Genomic DNA, 22,516 nt, shown 5'->3' with positions numbered 1-22,516 from the left:
TCGTTTCAACTTAAATAATTCATTTTTACTTAGCATGTATATTAAAAAAAAAAATTATTTTACTTGTCACTTTATGCATATCAAGAGAAGACAGAAAAAGTTTTCCTGTTATACCCACAGTATTTATTACTTATTTCAAATTATTTTCTCAAATCCAATAAAATATGCATCAGTTAATATAGGTATCATGGTGAATTATGCATTTCATTTATTATTTTTTAAGGGGCATAAAAAGTCAAAACGTGTTAAGTAAAAGTGAACGGAGGGAGGGAGTAGATTACTGTGAAAAATGACTTAACTTTGCCATCTCAAGGAAAGAGTTTTCTTCCTTTTTTTTTATTTTCTTTTTTCATTTGGGAGAAAGGAGAATGTGGGAGACAACCCAAAACATTAGAAGGTTAAAAACAGTTGACATAACATCTTTTAAAGACCCCACAGTGGGGTCATATTGAAAAAACTCACTCTTCTTTTAGCTATATTTATACCTCCCTAACTTCAAGCACCTAAGCATCGATCATCACAATACCATTTCTCTTAACTAATTAGCCCTATTTTTTTTAAGCTTCTGCTTTTCTAATGGCAGATACGAGTGGTTCAGCCACTAGTAAGAGAATGGGGTTTGTTATGCCTGAGAAAATGCAACTGCACTTGGCCATGTTGGCCTTGCAGTTTGGCTATGCTGGTTTTCATGTTGTTTCTAGAGCTGCCCTTAATATGGGCATTAGCAAGATTGTTTTCCCTGTTTATAGAAACATTCTTGCTTTGCTTCTACTTCTTCCCTTTGCCTATTTTCTTGAAAAGTATGTCACTTGAAATCCTAGTTTTCTATGTTCTTATTTCTGACTACTCCACTGATTAGGATCACGACTTGAAAGTAATAAATCGTTTTTTTTTATTGATCAGGAAAGACAGGCCAGCTCTTACTTGGAATTTTGTCCTTCAATTCTTCCTCCTAGCAGTTGTTGGGTAGGTTACTATGATCTTATAAAAATTCTAATCTCATGATACTCTTGTTGAGTGTTAAGAATTAGTATTAACTACTAAGATAATTGACATATTTTTTCTTTTTTCCCCTTATTTATAGTATTACTGCAAACCAGGGATTCTACTTGTTGGGATTGGACAATACTTCCCCTACCTTTGCTTCTGCCATACAAAATTCTGTCCCTGCCATTACCTTTCTCATGGCTGCACTACTCAGGCAAGTTCGCTCTTCATAATATTTTCCTAACCACGGACTTTGTAAAGAGTTTAACTTTCGTTCACCTGCAGTGTAAAAAATATTTATACTATCAGATCACTTAATGAATAACTACAAGTGATCGTCCTTAAAAGGTGGAATTAGTAACCAGAAAAATACGGCATACTATCTGTTACAACAAGTCGTAAGCATGAATATATCAGTCATGCACAGTGGCAAAGCTACATGTCTTAAAAGATATAGGTAAAATATTATTTCAGAGGTATTTAACATATACTGAACACTCTTTGAGGGAGAATTTTCCCTTCTTTCAAGTTTGAACATCTTTAAGGAAATTTCTGGCTTCGCCAATGATCGTGCATGAAGCAAAGGCAAACACTACTATTTGCAAATAACTGCGCGTAGATTGATTAATCTGTAAATCTAAAGGCCTTTATGATGAATTTATTTCAGGATTGAAACTGTGAGACTGAACAGAAAAGATGGTATATCAAAAGTGTGTGGAACATTATTGTGTGTAGCTGGAGCTTCAGTAATTACTCTATACAAAGGTCCAACAATTTACAGTCCAACTCCACCATTACAAAGGACCTCAGTACCCATGTTGATGAATTTAGGAGATGCTAATGGAAAAAACTGGAGTTTGGGTTGCGTTTACTTAATCGGGCATTGTTTGTCATGGGCCGGGTGGCTCGTTTTACAGGCACCGGTTCTTAAAAAATACCCGGCCCGGCTTTCAGTCACATCGTATCAGTGTTTCTTTGGAGTCATACAATTCCTTATAATTGCAGCTTTTTGTGAGAGAGACCCTAATGCTTGGCTTGTTCACTCTGGTGGCGAACTCTTCAGTGTCTTTTATGCTGTAAGTATTTTCAGTCTTTTGACCGGTCTCTTTGTGTCAGAATTTATCTCTTTTTTGAAAAAAAACTAAAATCCTTCCGTTTCAGTTTACATGACATAGCGTAACTAGGCATGAAATTAAAAAAAATAAATATCTTTTGGCACCACATAATACTGTTGAAAAATATTATTTTAAGCATGTCAATGAATGTTCTATGATTGTAAGAGTATGTCATTAAGAGTAAAAAATGAAGCTTAAGGGGTCGTTTGGTTGGAAAGATGTTATCCCAGGATTAGTTATTCCACCAAAAATACTACAATCTTCCGATAATTAATCCCGGAATTAATAATACTGTAATTTTTTCTCAACCAAACATGGAATAAATTCTTCTTAAATTTTGTCTCGTGTCTAATTATTCCTTGTCTCTCATACCAAACGAGCCCTAAGAATTGAGTTTATATATATTGAAAGATGTTAAATGTTCAGCAAACCAAATAAAAGATGAAACGATTAAAAAACTTGTAAGTAGTCTATTGAAGGCTATATCTGCAACATTACAACAACAACGACCTAGTGTATTTCCACAAGTCGGTCTAGCTATATCTGCAACATTAATGTGGTTAAAGCAACAGCTGACCAAAGGATCACCGGACTAAAATTCCAATTGAAAATCTTATCTGACATGATAAGGTAATTAGTCAACGTAAACAATTGGATTTTTGCAATCTTTTCCCTTCAATCATTCTCTTATAGTTATTCCATACGACAACAAAATAAGCAGATGGACATATGGTTAGTTATAGATAGTGAAATGACAGCAAAACTTGTGTATTCATTTTTCCATTTAAATTATTTATTCTATGAAAATGAAGAGTCGAATTGATTGAATGCAGGGAGTGGTGGCCTCAGGGATAGCATTCGCTGTACAGATATGGTGCATTGACAGAGGTGGCCCAGTTTTCGTTGCTGTTTATCAACCTGTTCAAACTCTTGTAGTTGCTATTATGGCTTCCGTTGCTTTGGGCGAAGAATTCTACTTGGGAGGGTATGTTAATGCTCGTTTTCTCTGTTTATACTGTCAGCTTATATAAATTAAAATATTAGTTTTGTTTTTTATATGTATGTTACTTTTGAATCTTCTTAGTTGGACCGAAATTATACACACTTTCCTCAATCATGCAATTGTGAAAAGACCCCACAATGCACATTCCTTCACCCCATTGCATGTAGTTAGGTAGATTGATCATGGATATATATGTATTGACCTTTATTTTGTACTCAAGAATCACCAAAGAACTTCCCAACAAATCATTTTGGGTCCATCAATCTTTTAGACTAATATGCTAAAATATACTACAAATTATAGCATAATAATTTTTATATTGTCAAGGGTATGTAAATTAAATTCAATCGTTAGCATATTTGTTCTTTTAATGTGACCAGAAGGTCACGGGTCACAGCCTCTTATGATCCAGCCCTTTCTCGGACTTCCGCACGGGGAGTTTAGTGGACCAGGCTGCCTTTTTTTTAATAAAAGTATACTTGTTCTTTTAAAGGTTGCATGTAACTTAAGAAATGTAAATTGGGGTTATTTTGCAGGATCATTGGAGCAGTGTTGATTATAACAGGATTGTACTTTGTGCTATGGGGCAAAAACGAAGAATCCAAATTTGCAAAGGCAGCAGCTGCTGCAATTCAGTCCCCAGTGGATCATTGTAACAACAACAGGCCAACTAGCCACATCAAGTCCTCTTTGGCTCAGCCACTGCTTGCTTCTTCAACTGAAAATGCTTAACAAAAAGAGTTTGCTGGAAACCAGAAAAAAAAATATCTGCTATCCTAAATATTAAGGAGAAAAAGAAAAAAGAAAAAAAAAAGCTTTGGTGTGTCTATGCAATTTTTTTTGGGTTTAGTTTAGGTGTTGTTTTTCCTTTTTCCTTTTTTAGTAGCTTTCCTCTCATTAGGAGAAGTGCAATTAAAGGGATGTGATGATTACTATTTTTGGAGTTGGGTCTGATCAGCATGCAAATCCCTAGTTGGTTTTTATATGTTAATTAATTCTATGGTTTAATCTATGAATGAAAAAAAAAATTATGACGAGTATGCTTTTGCTTTTATCATTGCAATTAGTGGACCCCTTTTATTGAAAAATGATAATTACATGCTGTTAAAGAAGTATAAGGTGTCAGCAAGCCAGTTGATTTTTCACATAACATTACAACCAAACACTTTTGTTGTAATGTGAGTGGCATGGAATAATAATTAATTGGTAATGTACCAAATGATCACTGCATCAAATCTTCTGTTGATGATGGTGTCAACTCCCAAATAATCTTTGTTACATCAAGAGAAATTATGATTGGAATTAATTATATAAAGTCCATATACTACGTGACAAAAAAGACCTAGCAAGTATGGTTGTTCTCTGTTTTTTTGTGTGGATATTTTCTTTTCGGAAATGGGGGAGAATGACAATTTAACTACTATTTAATATTATATTTTTGAAAGAAAAATAGAATATAGAAAATCAAACTACTATTTTATAAAATGTAGATACAAGATTGGAGTTCTAATTTAATTAGTTGATTTTCGGTTACATCACTTAGCATAAGATTCATTCATCTTGTCATACAGATGTTTAATTCGTTGATTTAATTCGTAAGTCCACTGAAGTATTATTTTCGCAAAAAAAGGTAAAATGTTTAATAAAATACAGACACGTGCAATCACCAAAAGTAAGTAACAAAGGGCTAAAGTAAAATTAATTAGCAGATCCCAAGATGATGATATGATTAAAGAGTGTGAAATTTAATCATATAGTTTGCAGTGGTACAACATTTTTCAAAAGTATATAGTAGTATCAAATTGCATGCTTTTCCCTTTATTAATGATTTGAATGGCATCCAGCTTCAATTTGCTCCATTGATATAATTTCCTTGTGCTTTTCTTTTCTAGTAATTTCTTTTTGGCTCCTTTGATTTGATTATGTCTCCCATTTACGATGGTTTTAATTTATTTAAAGCTTCAGAAAAACACTCTTGTCTTCTTCACGGAATACTTTTAGCAAATCACAAAGCACTACACTCCAAATAAAGTGAAAACGACTAACTAGTAACTAGTAAAGCAAAAGCATATTGCGATGTTTTATTTAAGTCATAGGCTTAATTCCAGTAAGTGGATACCCTACTTGATATTAAAGAATCATGCCGAACATGATCTTATTGTACTTATTATTCTCCAAAGTTGAGCACTCTTTTTCTCAACAAAAAAAAAAGAAAAAAAAAGAAAGGCATTTTCCCACTACGGGAAATAAACTAGGACCAGCTAAAAAGATTTTTGTATTGAGAAAATTTGTAGGCTTGCTTAATTAAACATCCTTTAGGGGAAAGAGTAGGCAACATTGATATGTGAATGTGTCACGTTTGGTGATTTATTTTAATTTAATGAAGTAAGAAAAAAGTGAAAGAAAAAGTAATGACCGCTATGAAACAGAAGTGATCAAAAGTGGCTTTTCCTCGCATTTTACAATTTATATCTACCACAACTAAGCAAATCTTTTCGAAAAAATAAAATAAAATAAAATAGAAAGAGCATATATGGTACTTTTTTTAATCGGACGATTCAAAATTTGACCTCCTAGCTAGGCAATTCTATATAGTATTACAGTTGCTTATTCGCCACAAAGACTTTCCTCTCGTTTTTATGTCAAAATAAAGTGAGGACAATTTAAAGGAGTACAAAGAAAACATGTCAAGGATTAAAGTATACCACTGTCTGAGTTTCGAAAAATTAAGGGATAATTCTAGGACTTTATTTCAGTGGAGTTTTATCAATTCAAATGATTTTTTTTTTCATAAATGTCTGCGCGCAGCCCCGCCGTTACATATTGCAAAATTCATCCACTGCTCTGTCCCACATTATTCACATTTTTTCGGGATATGTTCCATTGTTATATCTATTCAGAGCAAAAATTATAAGTTCATATATATATAGTTCGAATAAAAACTCTTAAAGTTGTTTCAAATTGACCTTGAATTTGATAAGTGATTCAAACTCGATCTAGCTGGAAATGCAAGAAAATTGTTTTTAAAATGAAGAATTGGCTGATGCAAGAAAAACGTTTTCGATCTAAAATTGTTTTTGTTTAAATTTCTCTTATAAAAATGAGTTAAATGTCATGTTACATCCACAGTATCGAAAGCCTCCTCTCATCTTTTAGCGTACGATCTTTTAGTCAATTATATGGACCAGGGTTCTGCAAAGGCCCATTCTTTCTCTGTATATTGCGGAGCCCACATGTTAAGGAAACAGCTTGGGCTAGACCCATAATTTGGGGTATAATTGGCCCAAAAACTGAATAGATCCAAGGCATTGCGATGTTTAGAGATTACGGGTAAAAGGAAAATTGGGCTAAACTCATTTTGGTGTTTGCAAGGCGGAGCTATCGTTTTCGATTAGAGGAATTTTCGTGAACCACTATAGTTTAGAACCTAGTAATTATAGCTGAGAAACTTTCATAAACCACTATATTTTAATGGTTATTAGCTAGTTGTAGCTACCATTTACTATATTACTTCCTATAGCTATATTTTCAGGTTTTTTAGAGTGTATTCGATGTATTTAAGCTGATGTATTCATGAATACAATAACATTTCTCGGCGTGAAATAGGGGATTACAGTTAGACAGATTATTGTATTCGACTGTATTCACGATATGTATTTGTGAATATAGTAGCGTAAATAACGCAATCCATGGTCTATTCAGCTGTTTTTAAATGGAAAATGAATCAAATAATACAATAGACCCCTAATATAACTCAACAAACACAATTATAAATCTGAATACATAAAATACATAAATTATATTAATTAAAAAAATATGAATACATTGATGGAATATAACGAGATAGTGAATACAATGAAATACATGTAATACAACGAGATACATTGAAATACAATGGAAAAAAAGGTAACAGATCTTTAGGTTGCTCAGCCCCAAACTCTGTCGTCTTTGTTCAAGAATAACCCTAATGTCCTCTCGTCAATAGCAGATTTCGAACCTCTAGAATAAAAGAAGATTTTTCAGCAATTTCCCAAACTTTCTCCCACCACCTCCGCGGTGTCGCTTCTTTTCTCTCTCCGCCATCTCCAACTCAGTCATCGGAGCAAGTTTCGTCTTCATCCTTGAGGGTAAAAATGCAAACCCCAGTTCGTTTTTGCCACGGAAGAGAACGAATGCTTTGATGGGTCACTGTATTTGAAGGGATAAACAACTGGGTTTGAGCAATCTTGGAATAAAGAGGAAGAATTTGTGAAGTTGGGCTGTTATTAATGGCACAACATTGGGGTTGCCTTGGAAAATTCTTTGTTCTTTTCGAACAAAGCTGTTTCAGAGATTTCAAAGTTAGCTTCTAATTTTTTACACGATGATGATTACGAAAAGGAAATTGTCAGTTGCATTCATGGAGAAAAATTATTGGCGTTGAGAGAGAAAGGTTGGAGAAAAATTGGCGTTGAGAGAGAGAGGGTGGAGAAAAATCTGAAGGGATAGAGAAAAAATAAATAATACAAAGCGTATTTTATGGCTTAACGGTAGGAGGTGACCATAATAGATATTTGGCTATAAAAATCAAAAGGTAGCTATGAAATATAATTTTTTAAAAGGGTATTTATTTAAATTAAATGAGGTATCAACCTTTGCTACAGGATGTAAAAATTTCATTATAGTTTGCCTAATTACCATTTGTAATTACTATTCAATTATTATTAACTTGTATTCAAACGCGTAACGAATACAGTATGTGTCAACTGTATTCGATCGCGCAAGGAATACAACATGTATCATGTTTGCGTAATTGTATTTATTCGTGCAACGAATACAATATGTATTAACTGTAACCAAGGCAAAATACAAGGATGTATACAAAGGATACAACTTGTATCGATTGTATACAAAGGGTGTATACCAAGGAAACAATATGTTCTCACAACGAATGCAACTAAGGCGTAATTACAGATTTGGTGGAATCCAATAGTTCTTAAGAAACCTGTTGACTACGAACTAATTATTAATTAAAATTTTAATAATTTAAAAAGTCTGGAATCACAAATTTATAAAATTCAAATTGTGGCTCTGCCTCTACCTTCCGGTTCAAGTTATACAAAAAGCACAATTAAGAGTGTGCTGATCAACGCATGTAATTTTCAACTTAAGTATGAATGATTTGTTTTCCTTAAAATCTACATGACAATAAAAAAGAAATTACAAACACATTACATTATACAATTCGAATATTAAAAAGACATAATCAAATAAATGAATTGTTTAACTCACCTCAAATAACTATCTTTATTTTATGGAAGCTGTCTGAGATTTTAGATTCAATGGCGGCAAGTAAATAGTTAACTGACCAGATATTCCTACCGAATACTGAATATTCCTTCCACCTGCTTACATTATTATCAGACTATCGCCACGTAAAATAAAAGCCGTGGGTACTTTAGCCTATACGTGGAGCTCCATTTCAATTAAAACCATAAACATAACCAACCCAAAAAAAAAAAAAAAAAATTAAAAAGCAAGAAGATCTTGAGCTTCAATTCAAATCAAAGAAATGGGTATGAAGCGGGTTTATACTGGGTTTCTGTGTTTACTTACAGTCTTGATTTTGAGTAGCAGAGTTCAGTTAAGTGATGGTGGAATAACCAGTAACTATGTGAGAAAGTATAATTCTAATGTTGATATGCCATTGAACAGTGATGTGTTTCGAGTTCCACCTGGTTATAATGCTCCCCAGCAGGTTCTTCCTCGTCTTTTTAACTTCTTTATTCTTAATTCAAGTTTAATTCCCTCTATATGAGCTGGATTAGCAAAGTATAATCCTGCTCCGATAAAGATTAAATTAATGATTGTAATAATTTGATTAAATTGTTCATTCCTATTTCCAAGTTTCTGTCTTTTTAGTTCCTAACTTATAACAAAATTCTTTATTTTGTGGAGGAATATTTTGAACCTCTTAATTATTAATTACTACTATGTTTTTTCAATCGTAATAGTGAAATAATTGTTGTTTCGAAGAAGTTTTGCTGAATTCGAATAAAAGCCGCGCAAGCAAAATTCATATGAATGTCTAAACTGCAACAAGTTCGCTTAGTTTGTTGGAAAATAGACCTCTAGGACTATACTTTCTGTAAATATCACAAATTCGTTCCTTCTAGATAAACCTAAATCTTCTTCGAAAGTCAATTAGCTCCTAATCTGTTTCTGTTTAGTGTCTCCACAGCTTTGTTGTGTTTAGCATCCACACAACTTTGATGAATCTCACTGTTTCTTGAATGTCATTCCAATTTACTCCCTCCGATTGGCACTATTTCCTTATCGGTCCATTTCAAAAAGATTGACACATTTTAATATTTCCTTAATATAAAGCATTTATAGTCACATACATGCTATGGTTGGTTTAAGACCACAGGTTTCAAAAATTGTACAGCCACACAAATGTTATGACGTATCTAAGACCACATATCTCAAAAGTGTTCCCTTCTTTATTAAAGTTCGTGCCAAGTCAAACTTAGACAATCTTTTTGAAACGGAAGGGTAGTACTTTTCTGTTGTCATTTATATCGGATATTATTGACGTTGCTTTACTATGGTGCCACCTTGTGTACTTTAGTTTTGCTCATCCGGTGAAATGAATGTTAATCTTGAAGGTTTACATAACACAAGGGGATCACGAAGGAAAGGGTGTAATTGTGTCTTGGACCACACCTGATGAACCTGGCTCAAATTCAGTCCTCTATTGGGCTGAAAATAGCAATGTTAAAAGCTCTGCTGAGGGCTTTGTTGTTAGCTACAGGTATTACAATTACACTTCCGGATATATACATCACTGCACCATCAAGGATCTGGAGGTACGGTACAATTCTATATGGTCATGTTGATCTCAAATACAGCTTAAAGTGCATGTTTTTGGCTCACCCTCTTTCCTGCTAGATAATCATATATGCTTAAGAAAACTATATTTTGTTCTTGTTGCAGTTTGATACAAAGTACTATTATGAAGTGGGGTTAGAAAATACAACTAGAAAGTTTTGGTTTGTAACTCCTCCAAAACCTGGACCTGATGTTCCTTATACATTTGGTCTCATCGGTAATGTCCCAATGACTGCTTACATTTTTTTTCTCTTAATTCTGGTGGGTGAATTGTTAAGTGTTCTCAAGTCCCTCGAGATGGCGATGTTATATATCTTTCATTTAAGAGCATGTATCTTGGACTTACATTAATTTAGTCTTTAGACTTGTTTTGTTTATTGAACAGGGGATCTTGGTCAGACCTACGACTCCAATAGCACACTGACTCATTATGAGCTGAACCCTCTAAAGGGCCAGACGATGCTCTTTGTCGGTGACCTCTCTTATGCTGATAATTATCCGTTTCACAACAACATACGATGGGACACATGGGGGAGATTTATCGAGAGAAGTGCAGCATATCAACCTTGGATTTGGACTGCCGGAAATCATGAACTTGATTTTGTTCCTGAAATTGTAAGCATCTTATTCATAACTATTCTGGATGATGACAGTTTCTAAACATGTCTTTCAAAATCTTTTGCCAAAATGGTTTAGCTTAGAGGACTAAAATTGCTTAGAGGAGAAGATACATTATGTAAAATATCTTACTTTATAGGAACACAGATAACTGGCTTATCTTCTTCACACTTGTTGTTCTTAGTGATAACTTTGTAATGCTATAGTCATTTTCTTGCAGGGAGAATCTAAACCTTTCTTACCTTACAAGCACCGATTTTCTACGCCTTACAGAGTATCAGACAGTACTTCTCCGCTTTGGTACTCTATAAAGAGAGCTTCAGCCTATATTATTGTCATGTCTTCTTATTCAGCTTTTGGTAAGAATTTAGCATGGTATAAAAACGATGTAGTTTTTAACATGATAAACGCATAGAATGTACTTCCCATGCATTACTTGATAATTTGATGAAGCTATAGAGAAGATAATCTCAACTAAACAATATTTAGGAAAGTAAATGCTTAATACTCGATTACTGAGATCTTCTGATTGATGGTAACAAGAGAAAAGAAGATTATGTGACTGTACTGTCCAAGATTTATGGGATTAAGGAAAATATGATTTCAGATACCTATGTTATTCAGGGTTAATCACCAGTTGGATAAGCAAGTAAGCTGGATATTCGAGCAGATCTTCAAACGAAGTATTCAAGGGACACTACCGTGTTAAAGAACTTGCGGCTAAATTCTAATAGTATCAGCTTACTTTTGCGGACAGTGGTGAATTTTCATTTCTCCTGGTTTCTTTCTTTTTAGGTACATACACTCCTCAATGGAAATGGTTAAAGAATGAGTTGCCTAAAGTTAACAGGAGTGAGACACCATGGCTCATTGTACTCATGCATTGTCCAATGTATAGTAGTTATGTTCATCATTATATGGAAGGGGAAACAATGCGAGTCATGTATGAACCATGGTTTGTGAATTACAAGGTGGATGTTGTCTTCGCTGGTCATGTTCATGCCTATGAACGATCAGTAAGTCTCGGCATGCCATACATGTAATCATGGTCTAAAATTTAACAGCTTCCCTAAGTCTCTGATTAACTAATGTCGTTGGTATATCCGGTCTCAGGAGCGGATATCAAATGTTGCTTACAACATCATAAATAGGAAGTGCAGTCCTGTCAGGGACGAGTCTGCCCCTGTGTATATTACCATTGGAGATGGAGGAAATCAAGAGGGATTAGCTACAGAGTATGCTCCAAATAAAGGAAAATTATTTAGCTAGTCAAATATGAATAGTTTAAGATAGATAACCACTGATACTTATGATCCTATTTTTTGGTTAATACCTTCATTTGCTGCAGGATGACACAACCACAGCCAAGGTATTCTGCCTATCGGGAAGCAAGCTTCGGTCACGGGATATTGGATATTAAGAACAGAACTCATGCCTATTTTGGTTGGCATCGTAACAACGATGGATATGCTGTTGAAGCAGACTCGTTATGGCTTTTCAACAGATACTGGAAGTTGGACGGACCCTCCGTATCTATGTCATGAAATGAGATTGCCTCTTCATAGCATTACTCAAACCATGTCGACGAACTAGAAGGTTGTGAATGATGAGAGAGTACTTGTGAGCAGTTCTATATTTAACAGGTCTTTCCCAGAAAGTTGTCAACGTTAATTTATTCTTAGAAAGTATGCAAAAGATGCACTATCAGCGTGTCATTTACACTTTGGCAGTGATCATATGTGCATATCTAGACTTGTAAAAATATACTGTATTTTGTGCTACTACCAGGTTTTCATTTTCCGGTGGTCTAGAACCTGAATATTTGGATTTGGGGAGCACAAATGTGTTGAGTGGCAGAACTCCCACATCGGTGAAATACCAATTTTGGTTGGTACTTCACCCTATAAAAGAAGGCTAAATGTTTAGGATTTAAAGACACCTCTCATTTGATTTCTTATCTTCTTAAGGCATTTATATGTTCTCTCTTTAGTATTATTTCACTTGTATTTTTGGAGTGGAATAAAATATTGGTTGTGTCCGAGGAAGTAGGCAAAATTGGCCGAACCTCGTAAATCCTGGTGTTCCTTTTATTGTTGCTTTATTGTCTTATTTATTATTTGGTGGCTGCCATAATTTTTGGTATAGTAGTTGTGACTCATTCACACTATATACATTTGGCTTCCGCAACAATTGGTATCAGAGCCAAGGTACTGTCTAAGTATGCTTTGTGGTTGCAGCATAGTCTGGTCTTCCACATCAGAAAAGATTTATCTTGGTAACTGAGTCAAGGTTCTGTCTGAGCATGCTCTGTGGTTGCAGCTTAGTCTGATTTTCCACACCAGAAATGAAATAATCTTGATTTGTGTCGTCAGCTATTAAATAATATTTGTGTCAAAAATGGGAGACAACAAACAAGAAGAATTTACATCAAACGTCAACAATACGCCATCATTGGCATCTTCCCTTGTGACAAGAATTGTGTCAAATGCGAAATTTGCGGTAGAATTTTTGACGGGTCAGGACATTTTGGGATGTGGCAAGGCAAGGTTCTAGATGTCCTTTTTCAACAAGGGCTAGATCTTGCCATTAAAGAAAAAAGACCAGATGTTATTGGAGAACAAGATTGGAGAATTATCAACCGTGTTGCTTGCGGTACCATTCGATTCTACCTTGCTAGAGAGCAGAAATATCCATATACAAAGGAAACTTCTGCAAGTAAATTATGGAAAGCACTGGAGGATAAATTTTTGAAGAAAAACAGTCAAAATAAATTGTACATGAAGAAGAGACTGTTTCGCTTCACCTATGTTCCTGGTACCACGATGAATGAACATATCATCAGTTTCAATAAGTTGGTCGCATTATTTGCAAAATATGGATGCAACTTTTGAGTATGGTGACTTGGCCTTGATGTTGTTGGGGTTACTTCCTGATGAGTACGAGCACCTTGAAACTACTCTATTCCATGGAAATGACGAAATTTCTCTTAGAGAAGTTTGTTTGGCTTTGTACAGCTATGAACAAAGAAAGGGAGAAAAACAAAAGGGCGGAGACTGGTTATGAAGGGTCGTCCTCCAAATCAAACGAGGATAAGGAAGGGAAGATCCAAGTCAAGATCTAGACCCAGCAAAGATGAATGTGCCTTTTGTCGAGAAAAAGGGCACTGGAAGAAAGGCTGTCCGAAGTTGAAGAATAAGGCCAAACATAACAATGGAAAAGCCATTATGGATTCAAAGGTAGCTGATTGTGATGATTCAGACTTCTCATTAGTTACAACAGAGTCATCAACATCATCAGACATGTGGTTGATGGACTCGGCTTGTAGCTATCATATGTGTCCCAACAGGGACTGGTTCGTGGATTTTCAAGAAGGAGAATATGGAGTCATCCACACAGCGGACAACAGCCCTCTTACCTCATATGGAATTGGTTCAATACGATTAAGGAACCATGATGGAATGATCAGAACATTAACAGATGTTCGATATATACCGGATTTAAAAAAGAATCTCATCTCTATGGGAGCCCTAGAATCAAAAGGGTTCAAAATCATTGCAGAAAATGGTGTGATGAGAGTATGTTCTGGTGCACTAGTGGTAATGAAGGCCAATCGGAAAAATAATAACATGTACCGTTATCGCGGTAGTACAGTTATTGGGACAGCGACAGTTACATCCAGTGACGAAAAAGAGGCAGAAGCAACCAGGCTATGGCACATGCACTTGGGACATGCTGGAGGAAGATCCTTGAAAACTCTATCGAGATCAAGGATTGTTAAAAGGAGTAAAGGCTTGCAACTTGGAGTTTTGGGAGCATTGTGTCAAAGGAAAACAAATAAGGGTTAAATTTGGTACAACGATCTATAATACTAAAGGCATTTTGGATTATGTACACTCTGATGTTTGGGGTCCTTCCAAAACACCTTCATTGGGTGGGAAGCACTATTTTGTAACCTTTGTTGATGATTTTTCTCGAAAAGTGTGGGTGTATACAATGAAGAGCAAAGATGAAGTGTTGAGAATTTTTCTCAAATGGAAGACGATGGTGGAGAATCAAACAGGCAGGAGGATCAAGTGTATTCGCACAGACAATGAAGGCGAATACAAAAATGATCATTTCAATAAGGTTTGTGAAAATGATGGCATCGTCCGACACTTCATTGTCAGACGTACACCACAACAGAATGGAGTGGCAGAACGTATGAACCGGACTTTGCTGGAGAAGGTACGGTGTATGTTGTCCAATGTTGGCTTGGACAAAGAATTTTGGGCTGAGGCAATTACATATGCATGTCACCTCATTAATCGCTTACCATCTGCTGCTATTGATGGCAAGACACCATTTGAAAAATGGCATGAAAGCTTGTTGTAGATTATGACTCTTTACACGTATTTGGCTCAAATGCATATTATCATGTGACAGAGTCAAAATTGGATCCAAGGGCAAAGAAGGCTATTTTTATGGGGATTACTTCTGGAGTTAAAGGATATCGCTTATGGTGTCCTATGACAAAGAAAGTAATATTCAGCAGGGATGTTACCTTTGATGAATCTGCTATGGTAAATAAGGTAACAGAAGATACCAAACAAAATGAGGGTGCTTCTAAGCAGGTGGAGTTTGAGGGAAAATTTATTTTTCCTACACAAGAAGCAGAGGAGGAAACAAATGAAGATTATCCTCTGAAGAAGAGCCAGTAGAAAGGGAGATTCCAACTCAGGAACCTCAACAACAACTTGAATCAATAGCAACCAACAGGCCAAAAATGACAATAACAAAGCCTGTTCGTCTTATAGAGACGGTTGCTTGTGCCGCCTCAATTGTAGCTGATGATGTTCCTACCACTTATAAAGACACAGTCCAAAGTTTAAAAGAAGATAAGTGGAGGATTGCCATGAATGATGAACTACAATCCCTTCATCAGAATCATACATGGAGATTGGCCAATCTCCCGAAGGGAAAGAAATCAATTGGGTGCAAATGAGTATTTGCAAAGAAAGAAGGATTTCCTAACTAAGAAGATGTTCGCTACAAAGCAAGATTGATGGCCAAAGGATAGGCTCAAAAGGAGGGAATTGATTACAATGAAGTGTTTTCTCCAGTTGTAAAATATTCCTCCATTAGAATTATGTTGGCTTTGGTAGCACAATTGGATTTGGAACTAGTTCAGATGGATGTAAAAACTGCGTTTTTACATGGAAACTTGGAGGAGGAAATCTACATGACTCAGCCAGAAGGATTCAAAGTTGCTGGAAAAGAAAATATGGTGTGCAAACTTGAAAAATCGTTGTACGGATTGAAACAATCTTCTAGACAATGGTACAAGCGATTTGACGAGTTTATGTTGCGGCAAGGGTACAAGAGAAGCAAATACGATCATTGTGTGTATTTGCACAAGCTTAAAGATGGTTCTTTTGTATATCTTCTCCTATATGTTGATGATATGTTGATAGCTTCCAAGAATTCGGAAGAAATTGATAAGTTGAAGATTCAACTGAAGAAGGAGTTCGAGATGAAGGATTTGGGTGAGGCAAAGAAAATTCTTGGCATGGAGATAATAAGAGATAGGCGTTCAAAGAAACTATGTTTATCTCAAAAGGAATATTTGAAAAGAGTACTATAACATTTTGGCATAGATGAAAATACTAAGCCAGTTAGTACTCCACTTGCTCCCCATTTTAAGCTAAGTACTACTATGTCGCCAAAAGATGAAGCTGAACGAGAGTATATGTCAAATGTACCATACGCAAATGTTGTTGGTAGCTTGATGTATGCAATGATCTGTACGAGACTTGACATTTCACAAGTTGTTGGAGTTATTATCAGATATATGTATAATCCAGGAAAGGAGCATTGACAAGCTGTGAAGTGGATTCTACGGTATATTCATAATACTGTAGATGTTTGGTTAGTTTTTGAGCAGGAAGGCAATCAGTCTATATTTGGATATTGTGACTCAGATTTTGCGGGTGATCTGGACAAACGAAGATCAACTACTGGTTATGTGTTTACTTTTACAAAGGTACCAGTTAGTTGGAAGTCTACTTTGCAGTCAACAGTTGCTTTGTCTACAACAGAGGCAGAGTACATGGCTATTACAGAGGCTGTGAAGGAAGCAATTTGGCTTCAGGGATTGCTAAAAGAGCTTGGTATTGGACAAAAAAGTATCACAATTTTTTGTGATAGTCAAAGTCTATTAGCGAAGAACCAACTTTATCATGCAAGGACGAAGCACATTGATGTTCGGTATTATTTCGTACGAGAAATCATAGAAGAAGGTGGAGTCACGGTGAAGAAAATTCATACTACAGAGAATCCTGTTGATATGCTGACAAAAGTGGTGACTGCGGTAAAGTTTCAACATTGTTTGGATTTGATCAACATTGTTGAACACTGAAGATTGAAGATGAAGACACAACCAAAATTTGTTACTGAGAGAAAATTTAAGATGTGGAATTTTGACAAGGTGGAGATTTGTTGAATATGTCAAAACATCCCACATCGATTGGAGAGAAAATTGGGTGGGAATTTCACCCTATAAAAGGAGACCTAATGTTTAGGATTTAAACACATCTCTCATTTGCCTTCTTATCTTCTTAAGACATTTGTATCTTCTCTCTTTAGTATTATTTCACTTGTATTTTTGGAGTGGAATAAAATATTAGTTGTGTCCGAGGAAGTAGGCAAAATTGGCCGAACCTCGTAAATTCTGGTGTTCCTTTTATTGTTTCTTTATTGTCTTATTTATTATTTGGTGGCTGTTATAATTTTTGGTATAGTAGTTGTGACTCATTCACACTATATACATTTGGCTTCCGCAACAAGATGTACTTTGTTAAGAGTGGAATAAATAGTAGTTAGTAGGACGGGAGGTGACTAATTGACTATACAATCAAACCTCTCTATGACATTTTCGTTTGCTCCGACATTTTTCGGCTGTTCCGACATTTTTCGGCTGCTATAGTGAAGTGCTTTTATAGAAGACATATATTGTAGCATAATAATCGGTTCAAAACAAAACTTGACTTTTATAATGAATGATTGTTATATAGGGATGCTGTTATAGAGATATTTAACTGTACATGCAATGGTAATTATAATAAAATTTTCTCATTAATTTATAGTCTAATCAAATTGAAGATATTTTCTGATTGACATGGTAGGTGAAACATGAACTTTTCTGATTAACTAATTGACTATACATGCAATGGTGATATTGCAACTTATTAGTCTTCAAGCTAGAATTTAACGTATGAGCAACAAAAAAATTATCTTATTTGTAAGAGCTAATTGAATTACTTTTGTCATCCGTTCTACAACCGAGAGTCTATCGGAAACATCCTTGGTTCTTCTAGGATAGGGGTAAGGTTGCGTACACCTCACCCTCCCCAGCCCCCACTTGTGAAAAAATACTAAACTTGTTGTTATTATTTGTTGTAAACGCTAATTGAAAAAAAGACATGTCGAATAGAAAATGCTATTTATACAGGAGACGCCTATACTTGAAATAAGAACTAATGATGGCATAAATGACGTAATAAGGTCCAATAATATCCTTAAACTATTGGATATACCTCTATTTTGTCCTTCGTTAGCAAATTGGGCCATTAATATCCCTCACGTTAGCAAACTGGACCAATAATGCGTTCATTTTAACGGCAGTCCACATAAGCCTTCTCAAAGGCATAATTAGCTGACATGGCATCCACGTGACATCCACATAAACGGATCTCACTTAAGCCTGCTCCAATAACCCACTAGCCCATAAAATAAATACCCAGTTATCAATCAAATATTATTGGACCTTTTCCCATTTTTCCATCATGAAATATAAGATCAAATTTAACAAATAAGCCTGATCATGAAATCGCAAACCAAAATTGCAGGAAAAAAAATGAAAAACAACAACAAGAAAAAGAACAATCAATCAAAATCCAGAGAAAAATAAGAATAAAAATTTCAGACCCGGATGTTACAGTAGCATCATATTCAGAAGAGGAACAAGATAAGAGACCATAAAAAAAAAGAAGCCAAAGCTCACTGTTCTTGAAAACTTTCAAGGTAAGGTAAAGACTGGGTTCGAAAAAGAAAATGGGGAGAATATTGTGCTAAATTTAGAAACCTATTTAATAATTGGAAAAGGTCCAAAAAAATTTGATTGATAACTAGGTATTTGTTTTATGGGCTAATGGATTATTGGAGCAGGCTTAAGAGAGATCCGCTTATGTGGATGTCACATGGATGTCATCTCAGCTAATTAATCCCTTTGAGAAGGCTTATGTGGACTGCCGCTAAAATGAAGGCATTATTGGTCCAGTTTGCTAACATGAGGGATATTAATGGCCTAGTTTGCTAACGGAGGACAAAATTGAGCTATATCCAATAGTTTACGGATATTATTTAACCTTTTCCGTAATTTGTATTAGTGTCCAACTTCTTGTGTACCGGGCTGCCCTTTTTTTTGGTCCATATTTATCTACAGGCATTTGCATCTATACCCGCTTTTTGTGTCACATTTTAACTTGTATCCGCTTTGCAAAAAAAAATTGCAAGCGTACCCGCTTTTTCGCATAACTTCAGCACACAGGGTTGAAGTAGCAAAGGCAATCACGCAAAACTTCAGCATTCTAGTAGTCGGGCCTGAAGTTCAGCTCTAGAGCTGAAGTTTTTGTCTTTGTAACTTCCATAACTATGCGATAGCATGTATATATGTATGTCGGTTCTTTTTCATAAAAGGTCTTCACTTGCTTGTAGGAGTACAAAAGTATTTCAAGGATGAGGCTGGCTTACTTTACTTCATTGTTTCCAACCCAAGTTACTTCACAGTTCTTGTTTCGTCCCATCCCATGATCACGAGAAGAATCATACAGTGGAACAGTGACAAGATTCTTCACAAATTTCTATGCATCAAGTTATTTATCTCATCAAATTGTTTATCGATCTGGCTCTGTTCAAAAACTGGTGGGTATGTTGTATGGATTTTCTTGGCTGGTACAAGACTTAATATCTTATGTCGTTGAAGTCATCCTCCATGCCAACGAGAGTAATATCCTCAGTATATTTGCTTTAGCTTCATTAATCAAAGAGAGCAACGTTGAAGTCATCGTTGTAGAAGAAGAAAAAAGAAAATGAAGGAGGAGAAGGGGAGGAAAAAAGGAGCTGAAGTTGTTTAAAAAGTGAGTACAAATTAAAAGTTTTAAAAAAATGGGTATAGGTTAAATAGGGGCGACCAAATAGGGCGCCCCGTGCAATTTTTACTTTATCTACGTATACGTAATCAACCTGATAATTCGTAAGTTCCCGAACCCACTCCATAAGAAAAAAGAAAAAGAAAGTGATAAATAGAAGGTATTTTTACCTATCTATACTATATATCAAACCTTATTACCTTCATTGTTTAAGGATTGTGTTAATTACATTTAAGCATACCAAATTACCATTTATATACCATAATTCAAATTAAGGGTATAATTATTCCTTTATTTATTGTAGGCGTGATTTTAGGACCGTATTTTCACGTTATTTCGTTTACCCGCCTCTCTCTCTTCCCACCCCCACACCCCCTACGATTTACCTTCAGTTAATTCCCCCACCCCCACGATTTACGTTCAGTTTTTTCCCCATTCTCGTATAATCTCTTCTCACCCACAATTACCATCACTTTCTTCTCCACTTAATTACCTTCAGTTGTATCCCCCACGATTTGAATTCACTTCCATCTTTGTCTTCAACTCCTAAATCATGAAAAAAACCAACACTCCCCAAAAAAATCATCAAAAGCTATATTAGCTGATATTCCAACCTTTGATTTGGGTGTTTTAACACCAAAATCACCACCCAAAAACCCACAATCGACGCATGCAAGTGAACAAACTACTGGTATTTCATCTCCTAGACAAATTTGTGCGGAAATGAGAAGCAAGCATTTGCACGATGTTGATGTTGGTGGAGTTGATAAACTAGTCGAGAAACAACTCAAACACAAGGGGAAAGAGTTGAGTGTAGATGATGATTTTGTAGATGATTCCCCCAAAGTTCCATCTGTGAAAAAACACAAGGTCTCTCTTTCTTCATCAAAACCAAAAAAGAAGAAACCCTCAAAAAAAGTACTAAAATTGGTTCACCAAAAAATTTCAATAAAGGTAAACACTATTTATGTTTCCTCACTGTTTTGTAGTTTGATTTTGGTTGTAAAAATCTGTTGTTCAAGTGTTAATTTAGTGTTCAAGTGTTTTTTGGCCAAATGTGGTATTGTCCTAATTTTGTAGATTATTTGTCGCAATTTTGTAGGTTTAATGGAACTGTGATTATTAGACAGTCTATAACTGTAGTTAGTTTGTAGTTGATTTGTAGTCTGATCGTTAAATTGTAGAGATGGTATTTTTCATTGCAACCTGTATTGCTGCTACATTTAACTTCATTCTAAATACAATTAATCTACATTTTGTGAGTTACTTGAAGTAACTGTTACATTCTGTAGATAATGTTTACACGTGCATTGTTCTTCTTTGATTGTTCAAGTGTATTTTGGCCAAATGTGGTATTGTCCTAATTTTGTAGATTATTTGTCGCAATTTTGTAGGTTTAATGGAACTGTGATTATTAGACAGTCTATAACTGTAGTTAGTTTGTAGTTGATTTGTAGTCTGATCGTTAAATTGTAGAGATGATATTTTTCATTGCAAGCCTGTATAGCTCATATATTTAACTTCATTCTAACTACAGTTAATCTACATTTATGTGAGATACTTGAAGTAACTGTTTTGTAGATTCTTTGTCTCAATTTTGTAGTTTAATTGGAACTGTGACTCTTAGACAGTGTATAAATGTAGTTAGTTTGTAGTTGATGTGTAGTCTGATGGTTAAATTGTAGATATGATATTTTTTATTGTAGCCTGTATAGCTCATATATTTAACTTCATTCTAACTACAGTTAATCTACATTTATGTGAGATACTTGAAGTAACTGTTACATCCTGTAGATAATGTTTACACGTGCATTGTTCTTCTGTTATTGTTTTGTAGTTATAGGTGTGGGTAGGCTATTCTTCTTCTAGTTATATTTTGTATTTGTCATGTAGTTATATGTAGATTACTGCTTCCTTTTTATGCAAACTACTAATGTTCATTAATTTTATATTTTCTACAGAATGGACCTTACTTTGCACAACAAAATATTGATTATGGTGTGCTTAGATTCCACAGTTTGTGTGATCCTAGCATACCTAGCCAGATACAAGTTTTACTCTCTCCGAATGCTTTAAGGGTTTTCAAAAAAACTTGTTTTGGTTACTTATTAGGTCTCCCCACAATCTGTATGCAAAACCAATCACTTCATCTTCTGATGAAGTATGAATTGACAAAGTCTACTGACTCATATTTTTCAGTACTATTTAAGGGTGAAAAATTGAATTTTTCCTTGAGAGAATTTGGGTTGATAACTGGTCTTAATTGTGTGAATAAGTTTTCAGACTATGGTTACACTTCCACCTATGTTAGCCCTTTAATGAATACATATTTTCCGAACAAAGAAAGGGTTGAGAAATGGCATTTGAAAAATGTAGTGACTAATAAAGCATGGGCAAACGATGTGGATGCGGTGAAGTTGTGCATTCTTTATATGTTGGAATTTTTTGTTTGTCCTTCTGATAAAGACCATGTGACTTTCATAGACAAGTTTATGTTCTTTCTAATAGAGTCTGGTAATTTTGAGTCATACCCATGGGGTATCAAATCCTTCAAGCAGGTTATTGAATCTGTCCGACATCGTCTTAATCCCCATGTACATTCTTATCTGATACGGGGATGCTCATTAGCCTTGCAAGTGTGGCTATATGAGTGTTGCTCGTCCGTCAGCACCGAGCTTGCTACGAGATGTTCTGAATCTATACCTCGCATTTTAAGATGGTCAGCTACAAAGGGGCAG

The 22,516-nt window shown here is 35.2% G+C and overlaps 2 protein-coding genes across 2 annotated transcripts; both read left to right on the top strand.

Annotated features, from left to right (window-relative positions):
• The first annotated feature begins 502 nt into the window (after window positions 1–502).
• Window positions 503–4,140, top strand: LOC104235649 (protein WALLS ARE THIN 1-like). Its single transcript, XM_009789458.2, has 6 exons — window positions 503–800; window positions 904–966; window positions 1,085–1,201; window positions 1,655–2,063; window positions 2,936–3,087; window positions 3,642–4,140. Exons 1-6 carry the CDS (start codon window positions 577–579, stop codon window positions 3,835–3,837), a joined length of 1,161 nt encoding a protein of 386 aa, XP_009787760.1. The 5' UTR covers window positions 503–576; the 3' UTR covers window positions 3,838–4,140.
• A 4,415-nt stretch (window positions 4,141–8,555) lies between these two features.
• Window positions 8,556–12,538, top strand: LOC104235650 (purple acid phosphatase 2-like). The gene is made up of 8 exons (XM_009789459.2): window positions 8,556–8,842; window positions 9,753–9,953; window positions 10,081–10,192; window positions 10,361–10,590; window positions 10,814–10,952; window positions 11,389–11,609; window positions 11,707–11,828; window positions 11,942–12,538. Exons 1-8 carry the CDS (start codon window positions 8,657–8,659, stop codon window positions 12,135–12,137), a joined length of 1,407 nt encoding a protein of 468 aa, XP_009787761.1. The 5' UTR covers window positions 8,556–8,656; the 3' UTR covers window positions 12,138–12,538.
• The last annotated feature ends 9,978 nt before the right edge of the window (window positions 12,539–22,516 follow it).

This window comes from Nicotiana sylvestris, chromosome 4, assembly GCF_000393655.2.
Source record: "Nicotiana sylvestris chromosome 4, ASM39365v2, whole genome shotgun sequence".
NCBI classification, from domain to species: Eukaryota; Viridiplantae; Streptophyta; class Magnoliopsida; order Solanales; family Solanaceae; genus Nicotiana; species Nicotiana sylvestris.
Note: the sequence above shows the minus strand (reverse complement) of the source record. Positions and strands in the feature narration are given on the sequence as shown.

Bases quoted from the DNA above. Each gene is read 5' to 3' on its own strand.
- LOC104235649 (XM_009789458.2), top strand. From the start codon at position 577: ATGGCAGATACGAGTGGTTCAGCCACTAGTAAGAGAATGGGGTTTGTT. The intron at 967-1,084 runs GTAGGTTACTAT...CCTTATTTATAG, and splicing joins TTCCTCCTAGCAGTTGTTGG to TATTACTGCAAACCAGGGAT. The intron at 1,202-1,654 runs GCAAGTTCGCTC...AATTTATTTCAG, and splicing joins CTCATGGCTGCACTACTCAG to GATTGAAACTGTGAGACTGA.
- LOC104235650 (XM_009789459.2), top strand. From the start codon at position 8,657: ATGGGTATGAAGCGGGTTTATACTGGGTTTCTGTGTTTACTTACAGTC. The intron at 10,193-10,360 runs GTAATGTCCCAA...TTTATTGAACAG, and splicing joins TTATACATTTGGTCTCATCG to GGGATCTTGGTCAGACCTAC. The intron at 10,591-10,813 runs GTAAGCATCTTA...ATTTTCTTGCAG, and splicing joins TTGATTTTGTTCCTGAAATT to GGAGAATCTAAACCTTTCTT.